Raw genomic sequence first — 20453 nt, forward strand, 5'->3', positions numbered from 1 at the left:
AATATGCACTCTTTCTTGTTATTAGTTTTCCACAGTTCAAATATAGACTCTTATTTTTGTCTCCTCTTTAAGTTTAGTAAGTTTCTTTTGTAGCATGATGTGTACATCGATCGCATGATATAAAACTGGTACATCTTTTTCCAATGTCAGATTTGATGGTTTAAATTTCTTGAATGCTAATGCACAATATCTTTATCATACTTTTTAAAAGATTAATATATAGATAATAGATATAGACCATAGAAGATATTATAACAAGACTATATCTCTATACAACTCACTCTAAAGCAGTATTTTTCAATATGTGGGTCGCGACCCTCTGGGGGTCGCGAAACCTTTCTCGGGGTGTCGCCGACTGAAAGGAAAGGTTGAGGTTCTTAAAATACAATTTTAGTGGGAAGGATGTTTGTGCTTGGTTGGTTTTCAAAAGTTTATCAAATTGTGATGCTATTTTTGAACAGTTGATAATTAAATAATTTTCTAATTGCAGTCTATTTCTCTTTTTAGTGTTAATGTCTACCATTGAAGAAAATGTCAGTTTACATAAGTATGAAGTAGCGAATTGTAGGTACTAATAATTTAAGAGCTTCCGTTTGCAGCTCTGGATATTAGTATTTTCTTTTCCTCCAAAGTACGTTGACACTTCGCAAAGAAAATTCCATTTTAAGCATGCCATCAGCAACTAAATCTAGAAGACATTCTTTCATTTTTTTGGTGAAATCAGCCAGATCTATTGATTTGTCCAAAAAAGTGTTTAAAATCCATCTACTCCCATTGTCAGCGTCAGAGTGTAAATCTGGAAAGTATGTCAAAAGTTGCTCTTGTAAATTATGCAAACTCTGAATGATGCAAGGAATGTGAGCCAATAATGCAAAACTTTGGTCTGTTGCATTATCTTCATCAATCTTCTGAACACATGGAAAAGAGTCAACCATTTTGTTTTGCAAAGAGGTTGACTACAAACGAAGTTTTTCATGGGATGCTTTTACTTTATCTTTAGCTGTTAAAATATTCTCTTCTCTTCCCTGAAGGTTCTTGTTAAAATTGTTAAGGTGGCTAAAAAGATCTGCCAAAATGCTAATTTCAGGAGCCAATAGGGTCAGAAAATGATAAGTATATTTAGATTTTGCATCTTGTAAGAACATTAACAATTCAGCTTTACTTGCCAATACCTTTCTTTTGGATAGCCACCTGACCTCTATGTGATAACGGAGATTTTGATGAAGTGAGCCCGTATCTTCACAAACGATTCTGAATAGCCGGGTTTGCAAAGCTGTACCTTTGATATAATTTACAATTTTTATTACCTCCTTGAGCACGTCATTTAAATCAAAAGGTACTACCTTAGCAGCTAGAGCCTGTCGATGAAGAAAATAGGGTATCCAGAATATGTTTGGCATTGTCGTTTTTATTTTTCAATGAGTCAGTTATTTTTGCCAGTCATAGCTTTAGCGCCATGCATCGCTACAAATAGCGATACATTTTTTCAGGAAGTGCTTTGCAAAATAAGATTTCTTCCATAATACTGTCATCTGCTTCAAAGCGCATGCAAAGCAAAATGTTGGCTGTTCTTTAATTCTTGGCCAGCGTGAATAAAAGATAAATGTACCAAAATAGGAAAAAATTATTACTTAACGTATGTAGTTTTTAATTAATTTATTTCTGTGGCTTTCTATGACACCAGGGGGTCGCCAGAATATTTCAACCTGTAGAGGGGTCGCGAAATGAAAAAGATTGAAAAACACTGCTCTAAAGTACCATCCAGACTACCTCAATATATTAAGCATCACCAGGTATTTGTATTCTTGTTCTTCAAGTTCAATCTTCTATCGAAGGTTGGAAATCAGCATGGCTATGCGGACCCTGTTGGCTGCCTCTCGAAATAGTTCTGCACTATTACATTCAAACCATTCCCTCAAGTATTCAAACCATTCCCTCAAGTTCTTAAGCCAGACTATTCTTCGTCTTCCCACATTTCGCTTCCCTCGAATTTTGCCTTGCATAATAGCTGTAATAATTAGTATTTTTGCCCTCTCATCACATGTCCTAAGTACTCAAGTTTTTGTCTGTTGACAATTAATATTATTTCCACTTCTTTTCCTATCCTTCTAGTTACTTTCACTTTTGACATTCTTTGAATCCACTATATTCGTACGATTCTTCTGTAACACTAAAATTCAAAGGCGGTCAACTTATTCAGATGAACTTGTTCTAGTATCTACGTTTCCAAGCCATAAAGCAGAGTAGAGAACACGTAACACCGAAGCATCCTTATGGGCAGTTCTAACCTTATATCCCGACAACAAATAAACTTCTTTAGTTTAATGAATGGTGCAGGTGCTATTTCAATACGTGTCTTAATTTCTTTGGTTTGGCCTACATTTGATGTTATCTGTGTTCCTAAGTACTTGTAGGTATCCACACTCCGAATTACAGTATCTTCAATATTCAATTAGATATTTGTATCTGCTGATTTAGTCATGATCATGCATTTAATTTTCTTCAAATTCATCGTCAGTCCGTATTCGTGACAGCATTCATTAAGGCGTTGCATTACGTTCTGTGGATCATTGTTGTTATGTGTCATTAACTGTATCGTCTGAAAAACGTAAGTCATTTAAAACTGCTCATTTATAGATATGCCTTCTATTGAATCTGAGAGCACCTCTTTAAATATCACTTCACTGTAGACATTGAGGAGTAGTGGAAACAGCACACAATCCTGGCGAACTCCTCTCTATATTTTGATATCTCAGGTGTTCTGGTTGTCAACTCTTACCTTGGTAATTTGATTCCAATATACAGGGTGTTTGGTAAAGAATGGGCCATAGCTTAACCTTAGATTCCTGAGCTTAAAATATATCGATTTAAGCTAACTTGCCGTAGTATGAAAGTTGATAATAACCGAAATACAGGGTGTCATAGTTAAACTTTTATTTTATTTATTCTTGAATATTTCCTGACAGGCATGGGATAATAACACGAAATTTGGTACGCGGTTGTTTTTTGGGACGAGAAATCTAAATTCGCCATCACAAATGATGTATTACCCAGAGGGCGCCACATATGTCTTTCAGCGCTCATTTAATACGTTCAATTTTTTTTATCCCCCACTCTACATACTTTTTGAATCAAAACTTTTATTCTCTTAATATTTTTACTTAAAAAAGGTATACTACATTCGTCTCGCTAAACTCAACTGTTTTCGAGATAAACGCATTATAAATCTGCGATACAATATAATTTTTTGCATAATATCATTGTAGTTAGACCCGAAAAATAAACTTGAAACCATAATAATTGTGAAAGTTCTCATATTTATTTCATTGCATCGCAAATTCCATTTGAAGAAATTTGCGATACATTTTTGGAAATTTTTATGGTTTTAAGTTATTTTTCGGGTGTAACTACAATGATATGCAAAAAATTATGTTGCCTCGCAGATTTAAAATGTGTTTATCTCGAAAACAGTTAAGTTTAGCGAGATGAATATAGCATACTTTTTTAAGTAGAAATATTAAGAGAATAAAAGTTTTGATTCAAAAAGTATGTAGAGTGGGTAATAAAAAAAATGAACATATTAAATGAGCGCTGAAAGGCGTATGTGGGGCCCTCTGGGTAATAAATAATTTTTGGTGGCGAATTTAGATTTCTCGTCTAAAATAACCCCCGCTTACCAAATTTCGTGTTATTATCTCATGTCTATTAGGAATTATTCAAGAATAAATTAAATAAAAGTTTAACTTGACACCCTGTATTTCGGTTATTATCAACTTTCGTACTAGCTTAAAGTAAGTTAGCTTAAATCGACCTATTTTAACCTCGGGAATCTAAGGTTAAGCTATGGCCCATTTTTTACCAAACACCCTGTATAATAGATATAACATTCATATCACGACTGTCAATATTTTTGCTTTTTAATATATCTTCATGCTTTTTATGTTGAACCTTTCAAATGCCCTTTCAAAAGTCTGCTAAACATAAGTATATATATACCACAAGGAAAGGAAAGAATTTTTCCTGTAAGTAAATATTCTGATAAGTTAATATCCCGATTCATGTCCATGCATCTCTGCGCCAGCATATTCAAGCCAAATAAACTACCATTTCTGTTTTTAAGTACCATTTCTAAAGTCAAATTGTTTGTCACTTATTTCATATTCAAGAGTTTTAACAATTCAGCTGTGTATTATTTTCATAAATATTTTGACTTATGACTCATTATAGCTATTGTTCTGTAATCTGAGCAGGTTGTTGCACATAACTTTTTGAGAATTGCTACAAAGGTCGATTGCAGGCATTGTCTGGGGATTGTGGAAGTCTGATATATAAGATGAAAGAGTTCAACCATTACATCAATATCATTACATCTTCATCAATGAGTTTTAATAATTCTATGGGCACATCATCTGGTCCAGTAGTTTTGACCGCTTTTGTGTTTTGATTGTATAGACCAGGGCTTCCCAAACTTATTCGTACTGTGACGCTCTTGAGACTTTGGTATTTTTTTGCTACGCCCCTCAACCTAACCCCCAATAAAATTTACCAATTTTAGTAAGTACTAGCCTAGTAACAGGTTATAGTTATAACAAAAAAACTATTTGAACATTTATATTTTTATAAGAAATTAGGAAAGAATTCAAAACATAGGCACAAGGCACAAAAATAAAAAGGGATATTTTTTAATGTAACTGTCTGGTTAACGTGAGGGATGTGCTTGCTTTTTTGAGCACAGCTTATGAAACCGGGGCTCCAATTTGAAATTGCCACTCTCGTTTCTTTTTCTAAGTTTATGTTTGACCGGTAATTGTTTTTAATTACAGTCACTGCAGAAAATTCCGTTTCGCACAAGTACGAAGTCGCAAATGGTAATAAAACCTTTAATGTTGCAGTGCTGATGGCATGATATTCATGAGAAACTGAGCTCCAAAATTCAAACAGTGTGTCCTTGTCGTTTTGAAGCTTTAGGCTGGAATCACAGGACAATTCTGTCAGTTGTTCTTCTTCCTCTGTTGAAAGTGTCGACAATGTGGATAACTGGAAAGGGTTTCTGACCCAGTCATATTACTCCAGATTCCAGATCTTCGGGAAAATATTTCTCAAAGTGTTCGCTCAATGATAACAAGTGTTGTGTAAGCATATTTTTTAAAGAGGAATCGGGGATTTCTATCGATTTTTCTTGTAGAATACCTTGTAAAGCAGGGAAACAGTCTTTTTCTTGATTTTCTAATTTTCTCTTCCATAAGAGCAACTTATTCTGAAACCCAGTAATTTTATCTGCCAATTGCAGGATATGAGTAATTGTAATAAATATATTTTCTGTATTAAAAGTCCGCTCTGACACGCGACGCCCCTGGGACAACTCGGCGACGCCCCAGTGACAACTCGGCGACGCCCCAGTGCGTCGCGACGCACAGTTTGGGAAGCCCTGGTATAGACTACAGACGATTTCTTGAAATATTCGTGGTCCGGTATCCTCTGTGATTTCTAATGGCAGTTCTTCTATTTCATCATTAAATAGTTGTTAGATGTAATTGGCCAAGTGACACAATCTCTCCTTTTTGTATATTTAGCTTAATAAAATAATACAAGATTAAGGTTAACATTACGTTTATTTATATCTTTGTTTTAGAAAACGACCTTTTCGGAGTTCATTACCAACCATTGTAACAAAATTCGCTTTGCGGTTCAAAATTTGATAGAAATGTATTGCCAAGCATTTTCTGTGGACTTTGAAGTAAAAAGTACTTCTTCTAGTGAATGTAAGTTTTGTATATTTTCATGTAATATTTTTTAATCATAATCAAAAGTTACTGAATCGTGAGTCTAAGCTTAGAATCTACAAAACAGTAATTAGACCAGTGGTCACATGTGGATGTGAAACGTGAACCCTCCCAAACACTGATGAAAATCAACTGAGAATAATTGAGCGCCAAATACTAAGAAAGATATTTGGACCAAACCATTGCAGCGATGGTTCATGGAGAATTAAATTGAACTACCGAGTTAGATGATGAAAGTATACAGAGCGCAGATATTGTTAGATTTGTAGTCACAAAGACTAAACCGGTCACTTAGAAAGAATGCCAGATAATCGAGCTGTAAAAGTAATCCAGAGATGAAAGTCCCAAGGAAATAGAACAAGCGGAAGGCCCAGCAAAAAAAGATAGACGACGTAGAGGAAGAAAGTAAACATCAACTTATCATGAACATCAGGCAGTGGCGAAGGAAACTATCCGACAGGGCAGAATGGAAAAACATTGTTAAGTAAGTGGGACAAGACTCGCAAAAGGTTGTAGTGCCATTAGAAGAAGATTTTTAATCATTCAAGCACGTTCTCTTTATAGTCTGGGCTGATTATCGGAGAATAGGCCATTTTTGGGAAAAGTTATTTACCAGCAATTTTATTGCTGGAATCGAAGCTTATGATTATATATATTAACCCATTAACCGCCAAGCAAAGAAATACTGCGATAATATGTAATATATTTGATTAATTAGAGTAAAATAAACTTAAACATTCGTAAAAAAATTATTTTACACTTTGATAATGGCAGGTGTCACAACAACAAAATGGTTCGTTTTCGAACCTTTGGCGGAAATGAGGTATAAAAATTAAAATACACAATTTTATTTTTTGTGAAAAGTCTCAAAACATTTAGAGTTTAAATGGTGTGGAAGTTTTGATAAACAAAAATAGTTTGGTTAGAACATTGCCTACACCTTCTGCAGCTTCTTTCTCAAAAACAAATCGAACGGCCCTTTATCTTTTTTAGAAATTATTTTATATATTTCCAGTTTACACTTTCCAATCCTGTATCTTGCTCTGTGCCAGTTGCATAAATTCGACAAATCGACATTGTCTACAAGACTACACAACCTCCCTTATGTAGCCCCCCCCCCTACTCCCCCACCCTAGACTATAACAAAACTGAATACCAGAATACCCGTCTTTCTAAAGGTACCAGTTAGGTAATCAGTACAGTTCTAAAGTAATCCACTACGTTCGTAATATTGGACCACCGAGGCACTGCCGCACGGTCGTTGGGGCACTGTTGCACGGTCCGGGAGCGCCAACCATCCACTATGTTCACGAACCTCTTGCACTCCGCGTTCCTTGCAACTGCTCCAATCGATACGGTATGCGCTCCTCTACATATAAACCGACACAAATTGGAACGCCAAGGCGGAGCGCGCACTGTTGCACGGTCAGGGAGTGCCTACCATTCACTATGTTCACAAACCTCTTGCGCTCCGCGCTCCCTGCAACTGCTTCCATCGACCTGCATGCGCTCCTCTACATATAAACCACCACCTATTGGACCGTTGAGGCGGAGCGCACACTGTTGCATGGTCCGAGAGCGCCAACCATCCACTATGTCCACGAACTTCTTGCGCTCCGCGCTCCCTGCAACTGCTCCAATCGATACGGTATGCGCTCCCTTACATATAAACCGCCACAGATTGGAGCGCCGAGGCAGAGTGCGCACAATTGCACAGTCCGGGAGCGCCAAACGTGTCCACTATGTGGAGCAGTTGCAGGAGCTCGGAGCGCAAGCATAGTGGGTACGTGTTTTTACACATAATAAAGAAATATCCCAACAAATTACTGCCTGTGCATCACCTTGAACTTATTCCTGATCAGACAGTTAATATATAACTATAATATAACATATTATGTCGACTTCCGCCAATGGTTCGTTATCGAACCATTATTTTCAAACACGAGATTTGAGGACTCAGAAAAATTTTTTTTTGTATTTTTATAACAATTGTTGTACAAATAGGTTAAAAAAATAATGTTTTAATTTATTTGACCACAAAAGTGTTATGCCAATAAAATTACTACAGTAAAAATAAAGTTGTGTAGAAGGATTGAAAATGTCGGACATTTAGAAAATATTTTTGTGATGAAAGCATGAGTTTGGAAATTAAACAAAATTAAATTTAGTTACACTAATATCTTCTGGTTGCTTAAAAAATAAAAAGATTTAAAAAAAATTAACGAATTGTCAAAAAAAAATTCTACAAAAAAATGGTGCGTTTTCGCACCTTTGGCGCTAAATGGGTTAATAATATAGGTATGCAAAGTCCTCAGATAGTGTGCTACTTTTTTTATAAACAAAATGGCGCCCGAAAATCGTGTTTTTTTCAATTTTTGCTCTATAACTCCGAAGATTTTAACTTTACACCAAAAACACTCAAATAAAAATTCACCGCAATTAAATTCTGCATAGAGACGTGTTTTTTCCGATTTACTTCGACGAAAACTTTCCCCGGAAAAAGCGGGTTTTTCCAACAAAATCTTTAATTTTCAACTAAACTTTTAGATAAGTAATTGTTAATTAATAATTAAATAACTTGGTAATATAAAAGCACTTTTTGTATAGATTACAATTCCAGAAGCCGATGTAAATTGAATGAACAGTTTAGCAACAATTGAATTGTTAATTATAAATTTACGGTCACTATAATAACGACAATAATTATGATGCATAAGAATAACTATGATTTTTTCATAAAAAGATACTATACCTATCTAATGTACTTTACAGAATTGAAATTGGACTATTTAAGCGGCCTCAGGAATATTTTAAAAGTATAAACAATTTTTTGGCTTATAATCAAATAGAATATCTCGGAAAATATTAAACTAAATTAAATTATGAAAACGGTATTCGAAAAACAGCGGCAGGACGCTTCTTTTAAAAGAAAAAACGTTTAATTACGACGAGTGGTTCCTGAGATACAACCGGTGAAAGTTGACCGGAACTTACGGCAAAGATATAAACAATAGGATCATAATTTTCAAACCATCACCTTTTTATTTTTGTCCTCTTTCTCCACACCAATTTTCATATCCTTAAAATACTCACAACATATATTATTATAATAAAAACTATCGATAATACGTGTGAAAATTGCCAAAAATAGCAAAATTCCAATCAAAAATTAGGTTGGAGAAAATGTAACCCTCAAAGTTCAAAATCGGTATACGTAAAAAAAAATGCATTTTCTCGGCTTCCCATGGAGCAATTTCCTTCATTCTTTTTTTGTTCCCAAGTAACTCGAGTAGAGCCATCGAACTAACGCATTATTAAATGTCAGACTTGCTTTTGTTTTGTTATAATAAATTTATTTATTTATTATAACAAAATTTTAATTTGTTTAAATAAAAATTGTTTAAATAACTATACAGCCTTCAAATGAGAATATTTATGTTTTTAACTTTAAAGGGTACACTTGTAGTAAGTGTATCTAAAAAAAAGCCTACAACTGGAAAAAATATGTAGTTTTCTGTTCTTATAAATAAATTAATATATTATAACAAAACAAAAGCAAGTTTGACTTTTAATAATGAGTTGATTCGATGGCTCTACTCGAGTTATTAGGGAACAAAAAAAGAATGAAGGAAATTGCTCCATGGGAAGCCGAGAAAATGCATTTTTTTAACGTATACCGATTTTGAACTTTCAGGGTTACATTTTCTCCAACCTAATTTTTGATTGGAATTTTGCTATTTTTGGCAATTTTCACACGTATTATCGATAGTTTTTATTATAATAATATATGTTATGAGTATTTTAAGGATATGAAAATTGGTGTGGAGAAAGAGGACAAAAATAAAAAGGTGATGGTTTGAAAATGATGATCCTATTGTTTATATCTTTGCCGTAAATTCCGGTCAACTTTCACCGGTTGTATCTCAGAAACCACTCGTCGTAATTAAACGTTTTTTCTTTTAAAAGAAGCGTCCTGCCGCTGTTTTTCGAATACCGTTTTCACAATTTAATTTAGTTTAATATTTCCCGAGATATTCTATTTGTTTATAAGCCAAAAAATTGTTTATAATTTTAAAATATTCCTGAGGCCGCTTAAATAGTCCAATTTCAATTCTGTAAAGTACATTAGATATGTATAGTGTCTTTTTATGAAAAAATCATAGTTATTCTTATGCATCATAATTATTGTCGTTATTATAGAGACCGTAAATTTTTAATTAAAAATTCAATTGTTGCTAAACTGTTCATTCAGTTTCCATCGGCTTCTGGAATTATAATCTATACGAAAAGGTCTTTTACACTACCAAGTTATTTAATTATTGATTAACAATTACTTATCTAAAATTTTAATTGAAAATTAAAGATTTTGTTGGAAAAACCCGCTTTTTCCGGGGAAAGTTTTCGTCGAAGTGAATCGGGAAAAACACGTCTCTATGCAGAATTTAATTGCGGTGAATTTTTATTTGGGTGTTTTTGGTGTAAAGTTAAAATCTTTGGAGTTATAGAGCAAAAATTGAAAAAAACACGATTTTCGGGCGCCATTTTGTTTATAAAAAAAGTAGCACACTATCTGCGGACTTTGCATACCTATATTATTAATACATACAATAATAAGATTCGATTCCAGCAATAAAATTGCTGGTAAATAACTTTTCCTTGTATTTTGCTAATTAGCCCAGAGTATTAGTGAGCACAATTATTATAGTTATTATCATTAGTAATATGTTTGCTTTTTAGCTATGAGATACGTTCACGATATTATGGACTCTGTAGTTGTAAGAATATGTGCTATATATCGACCTTCATTTGAATGGGAACATGAGGAATATACTGTCACAGCTCAAATATATCACGGAACAAAAAAGATCGGCAAATCGTTATGTACTCAGCCTGTACGCAAATATGACAGAGATAAATATTGGCCTGCGAGGATTGTTTTTGATCATTGGTAAGTACATTCAGTAAAATCTGACAGTGTATAACAATTTTTCAATTCCGAAAAAAGTTGCGTTAAAACAATAACACATTCGAATTACGTGAAAAGTCATTCATCGTCGTCATCATCAGTTGCCCTTTTGAGTCCACTGCTAAACATAGGCCTCTCGTAAATAATTTCATTGCTCCGTCCTTAAGCGCTTTGAACTTTGAACCCAGTTGTGCTGGATGCCGTTGATATAGTCCGACATCGTGTCAAGGTCTCCATCCTAAAATTTTCTTGGTCCATCTCTGACTCTGACAACATGTCCTGCCCAGCTATTCTTTTTCTCATAGGCATCTTTCAGTGCGTCACAGTTTTTCGATTTCTTTCTAACGCATTAAATTGTATGTGACAGAAAAAAAGGCACGTCTGTGATTACAGACATTTATAACATATGCAATAAACACAATTGATTTGAAATGAAATAAAAATGTATACCATTTTTATTCAGTTGCAATGCGAAGGCAAAACCGTCTTATTTTTCACTTAGAACAGAGAGCGCAAGCCAGCACTCTAAATCGACGATTTTCGTCTCTAGTTGGAGTCATCACCAGAGAGGCGTAGGCCTGTTGCTCTCTGCCCCAAGTGACGAAACTCCGAGAGCTTATCCCCGCATTGCAACTGACGTTTATGGAGTAGGTGACTAGCGTCATCTGGCAACTGAAAGGCAAAGTTTTCAACCTAATAGAAACATTAATAATATTGAAAAATATTAAAAATATTACTAAAAGATTTTTAATTGAAAACTTATTGGTCCATTTCCCTGATAACACCTCCATGGCTTTTAAAAATTGGAAGCCAGATGCAGGCGCAGATACAGGGGGGGGGGGTCAAAGGGTCTATAGACCCCCCTATTGTATTTAGTCATAAGTATTTTTTTATTATTTATTATTTTTTTCTGTCACCTCTAAACTTTAAGCCATCAGTAGAACACTAAATTAAACGACAACCGCTTCCAAAGAATTATTGAAAGAAGCAATAAAATCTAATAAAACCAGCCTTTTCTGAAAAATAAATTGAAGCCGCATTTGTTTGGGTACCGATGGAGCCATAAACAACGAAAATATTTTTCTCAATTCAAAGAATAACAGAAATGATATCTTAAAATGCAAATAAATTACACTGGGTATAAACCTTACCTCATGAAAAGTCACGTTTCAAATTTGCGGTAGGTACCATAAAGATATAAAAATTTGAATTTTACTATTTAGATAATCCATGCGTACCTACCCATTGATGGTAGAAAGGTTAATCTCTATGGTAAAGAACGACCAGTGAGATTAATAGTCGTGAATTGTCTATCAATCCCTTTGATACCGTAGGTATCTGGGATTATATAGTGTATTTTATCCTTAGAGTAAGTGTGAGTCGTATGTCTAAATCTGGAAAATATAATATTTGAATTGTGGTAGGTCTGCTCCCCCTATTATGAATTTCTAGATCCGCGCCTGGCCAGATGGATGCTGAAGCGAAGAAGACAAGAGGGAATTCAAAAACTTACAATTTACGACCCCGTCTGTTCAGCTGGTAAATTCCCTAGTAACTCAAAGGAGTAAAACTAATAATATAAAATGAAATAAAAATGTATACCATTTTTATTCAGTTGCGATGCGAAGGCAAAACCGTCTTATTTTTCACTTAGAACAGAGAGCGCAAGCCAGCACTCTAAATCGACGATTTTCGTCTCTAGTTGGAGTCATCATCTTTTGAAAACTTATTGGTCCATTTTCCTGGTATCAATTAAAAATCAATTTTTCAATTAAAAATCTTTTAGTAATATTTTTAATATTTTTCAATATTATTAATGTTTCTATTAGGTTGAAAACTTTGCCTTTCAGTTGCCAGATGACGCTAATCACCTACCCCATAAACGTCAGTTGCAATGCGGGGATAAGTTCTCGGAGTTTCGTCACTTGGGGCAGAGAGCAGCAGGTCGATTTAGAGTGCTGGCTTGCGCTCTCTGTTCTAAGTGAAAAATAAGACGGTTTTTGCCTTTGCATTGCAACTGAATAAAAATGGTATACATTTTTACTTCATTTTATATTAGTTTTACTCCTTTGAGTAACTAGGTTCATTTTCCATTGGAATTTACCAGCTGAACAGACGGGATCGTGAATTGTAAGTTTTTGAATTCCCTCTTGTCTTCTTCGCTTCAGCATCCATCTGGCTTGCAATTTTTAGAAGCCATGGAGGTGTTACCAGGGAAATGGATCAATAAGTTTTCAATTAAAAATGTTTTAGTAATATTTTTAATATTTTTCAATATCATTAATGTTTCTATTAGGTTGAAAACTTTCCCTTACAATTGATTTGTTTTTATGCCAAATTGCAAATAAAATGTGACAACTGTCAGATTTAACTAAAATGTCATGTTAGAATAAATGTTATAAATCTATATTATCACGGACTTACCTTTTTTTTATCATTTGTGACTCACTGAAAAATGCCCATGAAAAGGACCATACATTTGAGCGTTGTAATTATTTTAAGCGCCCTTAACACCAGTTTTTCTCCAACTATTTGATTTGAAACTCTGTCTATAGGAAGAGATATATTCAACATTAACTTCTCCATTGCTCTTTGTGTCACTTGTATTCTATTTATTAATTTTCTCATACTTTAGAAGAATCGGAAGCATACACTGATCAAAGACATTAGTTTTCAAGCATATGGGAATATCTGATCTAAAAGACTTCCCTCACTTTTCCGTAAGAGCCCATGTTAGTTCTACTCTATTGTTTAACTCTGTTGTTTTGTTGTCTCTTCCTAATTTAATCTCGTGGCCCATGTACTTATAGATATACACTTGTTCAATTTGTGTGCCACACATTGGTTATGCATGATCTACCCGGTCTGCGATAAGGACTATATAGCTTGCAATACTCAAATTGTTTAGAAACTCATCATTTATGTTTCCCAATTATTTCTCATAGCAATCTGCAACAAAGCGGTGAATAGTTTAGTTTAGTAGATATGTGTCTCTTTGCCTAATGCCCTTCTCCATGGGAAAGGTGTTTATGTCGCCTCCATTCTAGCTGCAGCTGTTACTAGCGGCTCATCAGCGAACAAAAAAGTATGTTTATGTTGCATTTTCAGTTACTACTTTTTGCTTTAAACTAATAATATTGTTATTACAACTCATATTGTACCAATTATTGTACTATTTGTGATATTGTATATATTTTTTAATATTCTAGGTTAGAATTTGAAGATGTGCCAATAAATAGTTTGGCACGTGAATCTCGTTTAGTTGTCCAAATATACGGTCGAACATTAGTTACGTCAGATAGTGAAGAAACAAAAAACTCAAGCGCCCCCATATATAAAGAGGAAGAGATAGGATGGGCGGCTGTCCAGTTTTTCAATTATGAAAGGTGAGTTTTTGTTTTTCAATACGTAGATGTTCAATTTGTATGAAAGATGTTAAAACGGAAACACGATAAATAGGTCAGAATAATATGTTAATTTTTAATCTATTGTAATAATAATAATAATATTTATTGCTTCTTGGAATACAATAAGTCCATAGCAAGAGGTTTGTTCGACAATACAATAATAAATTTTTTTGAACAAATACGTATAGTGACAAAAAACACCCCTGACTATGCAACGCGGTTAGAAACGGGACGTGTAAAATATTCGTATAATCTTTTTAAAATGACTTTGAGTTGGTTACAAAAAATTCTGCTTATGGACGATAAACGTTATCCCAAACTTTGTTACAATCAACAACTACGATTAGTAGGTTTAGCAGATGAAGCATATAATTGGGCAGCACAGGTTAAAGGTATGTTTGATTTCATTGATTGTACAGATATATGGATTAATCTCAGTCTTACTTCGCTTAATAAAAATAAGAACCGCTTTTCAACAATACTAACGAAATGATTAACTTTATCACCAATTCAATGACATCCTCGGCGGATTCAGCTCTTAAAAAAACTTACCCCTTCTCTCCTAAAAAGGCTCCTCATCCCCCTTGGTGGGATGAGGAATGTCAACAGTTAGTTACCCAAAGGAAGGAAGCTTACAAAACGTACAAGCGCAATATGATAACTTCAAATTATATCAATGTAAAAAAAATAGATGCGCTCTGCAAAAGAACCTTTAAATTGAAAGCCAAACAGGCTTGGGCAGACTATTGTACTCAACTTAATAGGAATTCAAATCCCTCGGAAATTTGGCGCCGGATTAATAGATTTCAAAAGAAGAAAAATGATATCCAACCATGTGAAGAAGATGAGGCGGAAATACTTTTTCATAAATTAGCTCCAAGTTTTGTTAGTCCTTACATTCACTACACACCCACCAGTAATCATGATCATTCTCTTCTAGCCCCAGTTACACTAAGAGAGTTAGAACTTAATATCAAATCGTCAAAACTTACCGCTCCAGGCTTAGATGGCATCAATTACATGATGATTAAAAAGCTCCCTGACTCGGCGAAACACTTTCTTTGCAAAATATATAACAATATACTTTCAGGAGATACGGATTACCCCTCACTAAAACAGTGTCTAATTATTCCTATTCCTAAGGTCAGTGACAACAAAGCTCTGCGACCCATTTCTCTATTGTCTTGTGTATTAAAAACTTTGGAAAGAATTATCAAACTCAGATTAGAATGGTGGTTAGAAAATAATAACATCCTCCCCCAATCCCAGTTTGGTTTTCGGCGAGGTAAAGGTACTCTCGACTGTGCAGCCAATCTTGCAACGGAAATTCAGTTGGCTTTTTCAGAAAACCATTATTCAGCTGCCTTATTTTTAGATATCTCTAGTGCTTATGAAAGCGTGCTGTTGGATTGTTTATATGAAAAGTTAACATACATCCATATACCACCACAATTTGCATTTGTTCTTATTAATATGTTCCTCAGACGACAGATCTTTATAAAATGCAATACAAATACTCTAGGTCCTAGAGAGGTTAACTCTGGTCTGCCACAGGGGTCGGTGTTGAGCCCGCTTCTATTTAATATCTATACCCTCGATGTTCACAACCTTGGTATGAACGCAAGAATTTTACAATATGCTGACGATTTTTCTATATACACTACTCATAAAAACTACTCTCAATGTGTTAGTAATCTTAAGTATATAGTGCATTGCTGCTTTAAATAATGTCTATTCGGTAGGGATACACCGGTCACGGATTAAGAAAGAAATGAATGAATTTACTGATCCGCTGTAGTTTGACTATTTACACATGGTCGCAGTAATTTTTTATTTGTGGGGGTTCTTATATAAATCAAATAATTTTAAATTTTAGATGTTTGTATAGCATCAGAAGCCTAAACGACATAAGTTCATGATTCTTTATAACATTTTATTATCCGTAGCCAAAAATCAATATACCTAATAATAATTGTTGCATGAATATCGATAGAATAAAAATAAATCAAATTATAACTTATAAAAGGTAGAAGGCTAAACGTTGCTGTATTGTTGATGTTTTAACTTAATCTCTAAAATGGTTTTATATAAAGTCACAATCAATTTAAGTGGTATATTGACTAAAAAGGGGTAGTTCCCTGGGTTGGCTGTATACCTTTTAGTTAAACAAACTGTAACATGAAGTAAAAACCACTTCTATGTAAAAGGTATATTTACTAAAAATTTTAAAAATCCCAATGGATTCAATAAAATGTTTTCATCAGAACGTTTTGAAACCTATCGGTCCATCATCAGTGAATTTGGATACTTGCAAAATAGCTCCAGAACCAAACAATGGTTGTGATTATAAATAAATCTACATTATGTTACATTAAAATTAAAAAGGCTAAACGCCGATGTTCAGGGATTAAACCTCTGGGAACATGGTGAAACTCTACCCGAGGACCCAATCAACCATCTTAGGTCAACGATGACTACTAGGTCAACGATGACAACAAGACTTAGTAGTCATCGTTGACCTAAGATGGTTGATTGGGACTACTAAGACTTAGTAGTCATCATTGACCTAAGACGGTTGATTGGGTCCTCGGGTAGAGTTTCACCATGTTCCCAGAGGTTTAATCCCTGAACATCGGCGTTTAGCCTTTTTAATTTTACTTTAACATAATGTAGATTTATTTATAATCACAACCATTGTTTGGTTCTGGAGCTATTTTGCAAGTATCCAAATTCATTGATGATGGACCGATAGGTTTGAAAACGTTCTGATGAACACATTTTATTGAATCCATTGGGATTTTTAAAATTTTTAGTAAATATACCTTTTACATAGAAGTGGTTTTTACTTCATGTTCCAGTTTGTTTGATATATTGACGTTGGGTGTTTTTAAATTAAAGTCAATTGACGCGTGTAAAAAGCATTTATATGACATTGTAAACTAATTTTAGCTTGTTTTATTCTTTTATCATATCGCATGTTTTCTATGTGAGTTATGTATATTTTATAGTTTATATGTATAATGGGGTATTTTTCCCGTAAATAAAAATTATTAAAAACAATATTATAATATTACGTATGTACCTACAATATCTACAAATAATTTCGATTTCAAACAAATCACACCTACTAAAATGATCCCGCCTTGAAAACGATCCGGAAATCCTACAGCAGGGCATTATGTTAACATCAAATATTTAAGTAAAATGCTAAATATTATTAAGTCAATACACGTACCAATTTTTTTTACTAAAATGATTTAGTCGTTATTGTTCACACTATCATCGCCATCGCTGTCGTCACCGTTAATTGTTATTATGATTTTGCTTATCTCGTTTATTTTATTTTCACGAATCCACCAATCTACCAATTAATTTTTCGCACTTGTATATACAGTTCCGCCGTACTTCTGGAGCTGCAATTGAAAGTGCTTCTCGCCAAGTTTCCCAAACCGCTTCGTCTGTATACCCATTAGGCCCAATATGGTTGTCGTAATATTGTTTTGCTGTTCCCCATATATATATTCGATAGGATTAAACTGGCAGTGGTATGGTGAAAGACGTAAAACTTGATGCCCGTAATTTTCAATAACCTGATCCATCACAAAGATTTTTGGTTTTGCATGTTGTTTTGCCAAACGTAACAACTCAGACTTTAATATATGCTGTGGAATAGATATGCGTTCATTTGTTAGCCATTCTTTAATCTTTTCTACATTCCACGAATTTGTTGGACTTTTGTTTAGTATTTCTGAATGGTAAGGCGCATTGTCTAAAATAATTACGCTGGGCTCACTTAATCCGGGAAGAAGTTTTTCACGCAACCATTTCACAAACATTTTCGTGTTCATATTGTCATGATATTCACTGTTTTTTTATGTAGACGAAAATATTAAATCAGCACCTTCTATAAAGCCTGTCTTCCCTCCCGCGTGCAGAATTATGTGTCGCTTCCCTTCTCGACTAGTATGCTTGATCGATTTTATGTTGTCATCTTGCCATATTCCCCTTAGAAAATATCCATATTTCGTCTAAATATACAAAAGTTGACCCTTCTTCTTTAAATTTGTTATATTTTCTAAGAAACTCAATTCTCTTGTGTACAGCAGAACTTCTTTCACAAAGCGCTTTACTATTATCCTCTTTTTTAAATTTGAATCCTATGTTATGTAGGACTTGCCATAAACTTGTTCTGCCGATGTCACCAAATTTCCTCTCTTTTAACTTAAGTAAAATTGTATCTAAACTCACATGTTCCTTATATTTGCACGCATTTGATGTATGATATTACGAATTTGAAATTTTCGTCCTTCGAACATACCGTTCGTTTTTAATGACAGGCAAGTATGGTGGTGATCGTTTTCCGATACTTCACTATAGGGCTTTTCATCGATTGTCGTTTGTTTCGAGCTTCTGTCATGTGTCACATAATATTAATATATCTACTTCATACGTCTTTGGTTTGTATCATTGGCAATACCAATAACGTAGATATAGTAATATTATGTTACACATGACAGAAGCTCGAAACAAATGACTGTGAATGAAAAGCCCTATTCTCGTTTATAATTGTAGATCTTAATTTTGATTCGCTAATTCCTAAAGCATTGCACACGCGTTGTTGTACAGACGTTACCGATTTTAAACGACCACCATTGTTTTTTTCCGCTATAAAGTACTTATGTAGGTTACAAATTAGAGTATCTACATATAAAACACGTCTTGGCATTTTCGGTTAAACAGCACGAACAGATTCTCACAAAATTAACAATATATGACGTTACCAATTTGACAGAATAAATTCAACTGGAAGATAACAACTGTCCTTATAGTTTCTTAGAGTATTCCTGCTTTGTTTGTCGACCCATTTAGTTAAATTACCTATTAAAATTGCATTAGTTTGTCATACTTTATCTAATTTGGTTTTGCACCTTTTTGGGTAATTAAGTACTTTCACTTGAATAAATACAATATCAACACAGTTACCGTAATTAAAATAGGTCAAAAATGAGCTTTATGATACTATACAGTATGGTGCAAATGAAAGGATTAAATTAGTTATTTCGTAAACCGGCGACTTTAAGGAAAAATCCTGAAACAGATCGATTTTTATTTTTAAATTAAGATATTTTCCCATAAATGTCATACTAGTAGCTTCATCCATATGGGCGTGATGAAGTAATCAATGATTTTTTACATGAGAATAGGGGTCGTGTGCTAGCTCATTTGAAAGATCATTCTATTTACTAATATAAACGGTATACTGTATATACTCGTATAACTCGAATACTGTATATACGAGTAGATGCAAAATTTACTGAATGCATTAACATTATTTAGTGGTGGCCGCATATCGAAACAACTACTCTGTGATAGACCACATAACGAATTAGTTACTCTGCGGTAGACCGCATATTGGATGGTAGACCGTATATCGAATCGGCACTAATCTATATATTTTTTCGTATTTAAAATGTTACTTGCGGGTAATTCCTAATTGTTCTTTTAGTCAAGGAATTCTCTTCGCCTCTGCTCGGGAAAATGTTCTAGTCAGGTGTTTTGCATAATCTTACTCCAAAGTTAGTATTAAGTTTTTGCTAAGAAAGGTATTTCTAACAAGAGTGCATTATATTTTATTATTTATCTTATTATTTTTCCTTAAATTATCCTGCTTATTAAATTTTAATCAAAAAATTACTAAAAATTCAATAATTAAATAGATATTGCCCTCTACGCACCCGAGGTCTACGTTTATGTTACTGGTATACCTAAAATATTACAATCGACCTGCTAATTGGTGTGTTTCTTTATTAATCCGTGACCGGTGTATCCCTAACGAATAGACTTTTTACTTTCCTGAACAGGGATTTGAAATATCACCTCATAAATCTGCTATTGTATTTTTTACCAGACACCAATTGCCAGAACTTAATAGCCTTACAATTCAAAATCACACTATACCTGTTTGCAAAACATACACATATTTGGGTATCACATTTGATTGCAAACTGACCTGGTCTGATCACATATCAGATGCATTAAGAAAAGTGAAAAAAGTCTTAATATCCTAAGAGCAATTAACAGATATCATTGGGGCGCTGACCCTAACATTAACTTGATTTTCTACCGAGCGTACACTCGATCGATCCTAGATTATGGTTGTTTCTTGTATGGATCAGCTACTAATTCCAGACTTTCACAAATAGATAGGGTACAGTTCAAGGCTCTACGCATTGTTCTTGGTGCATTTAAATCCACTCCCACAGCTGCGCTCCTTGCAGAGTGTGGCGAACCCCCCAT

General features: G+C 34.1%; 1 protein-coding gene across 3 annotated transcripts in view; it reads left to right on the forward strand.

Annotated features, from left to right (window-relative positions):
* Nucleotides 1–20453, forward strand: part of LOC114325900 (phosphatidylinositol 4-phosphate 3-kinase C2 domain-containing subunit alpha) — a 285129-nt gene that overhangs the window by 147688 nt on the left and 116988 nt on the right. For all 3 annotated transcript variants that reach the window (XM_028274045.2, XM_028274047.2, XM_028274046.2), the window contains exons 11-13: nt 5633–5762; nt 10521–10731; nt 13959–14135. In XM_028274045.2, the coding sequence (XP_028129846.1) occupies nt 5633–5762; nt 10521–10731; nt 13959–14135 (518 nt within the window). The remainder of the gene's footprint in view (nt 1–5632; nt 5763–10520; nt 10732–13958; nt 14136–20453) is intronic.

Source organism: Diabrotica virgifera, chromosome 6 (genome assembly GCF_917563875.1).
Source record: "Diabrotica virgifera virgifera chromosome 6, PGI_DIABVI_V3a".
Classification (NCBI taxonomy): Eukaryota; Metazoa; Arthropoda; class Insecta; order Coleoptera; family Chrysomelidae; genus Diabrotica; species Diabrotica virgifera.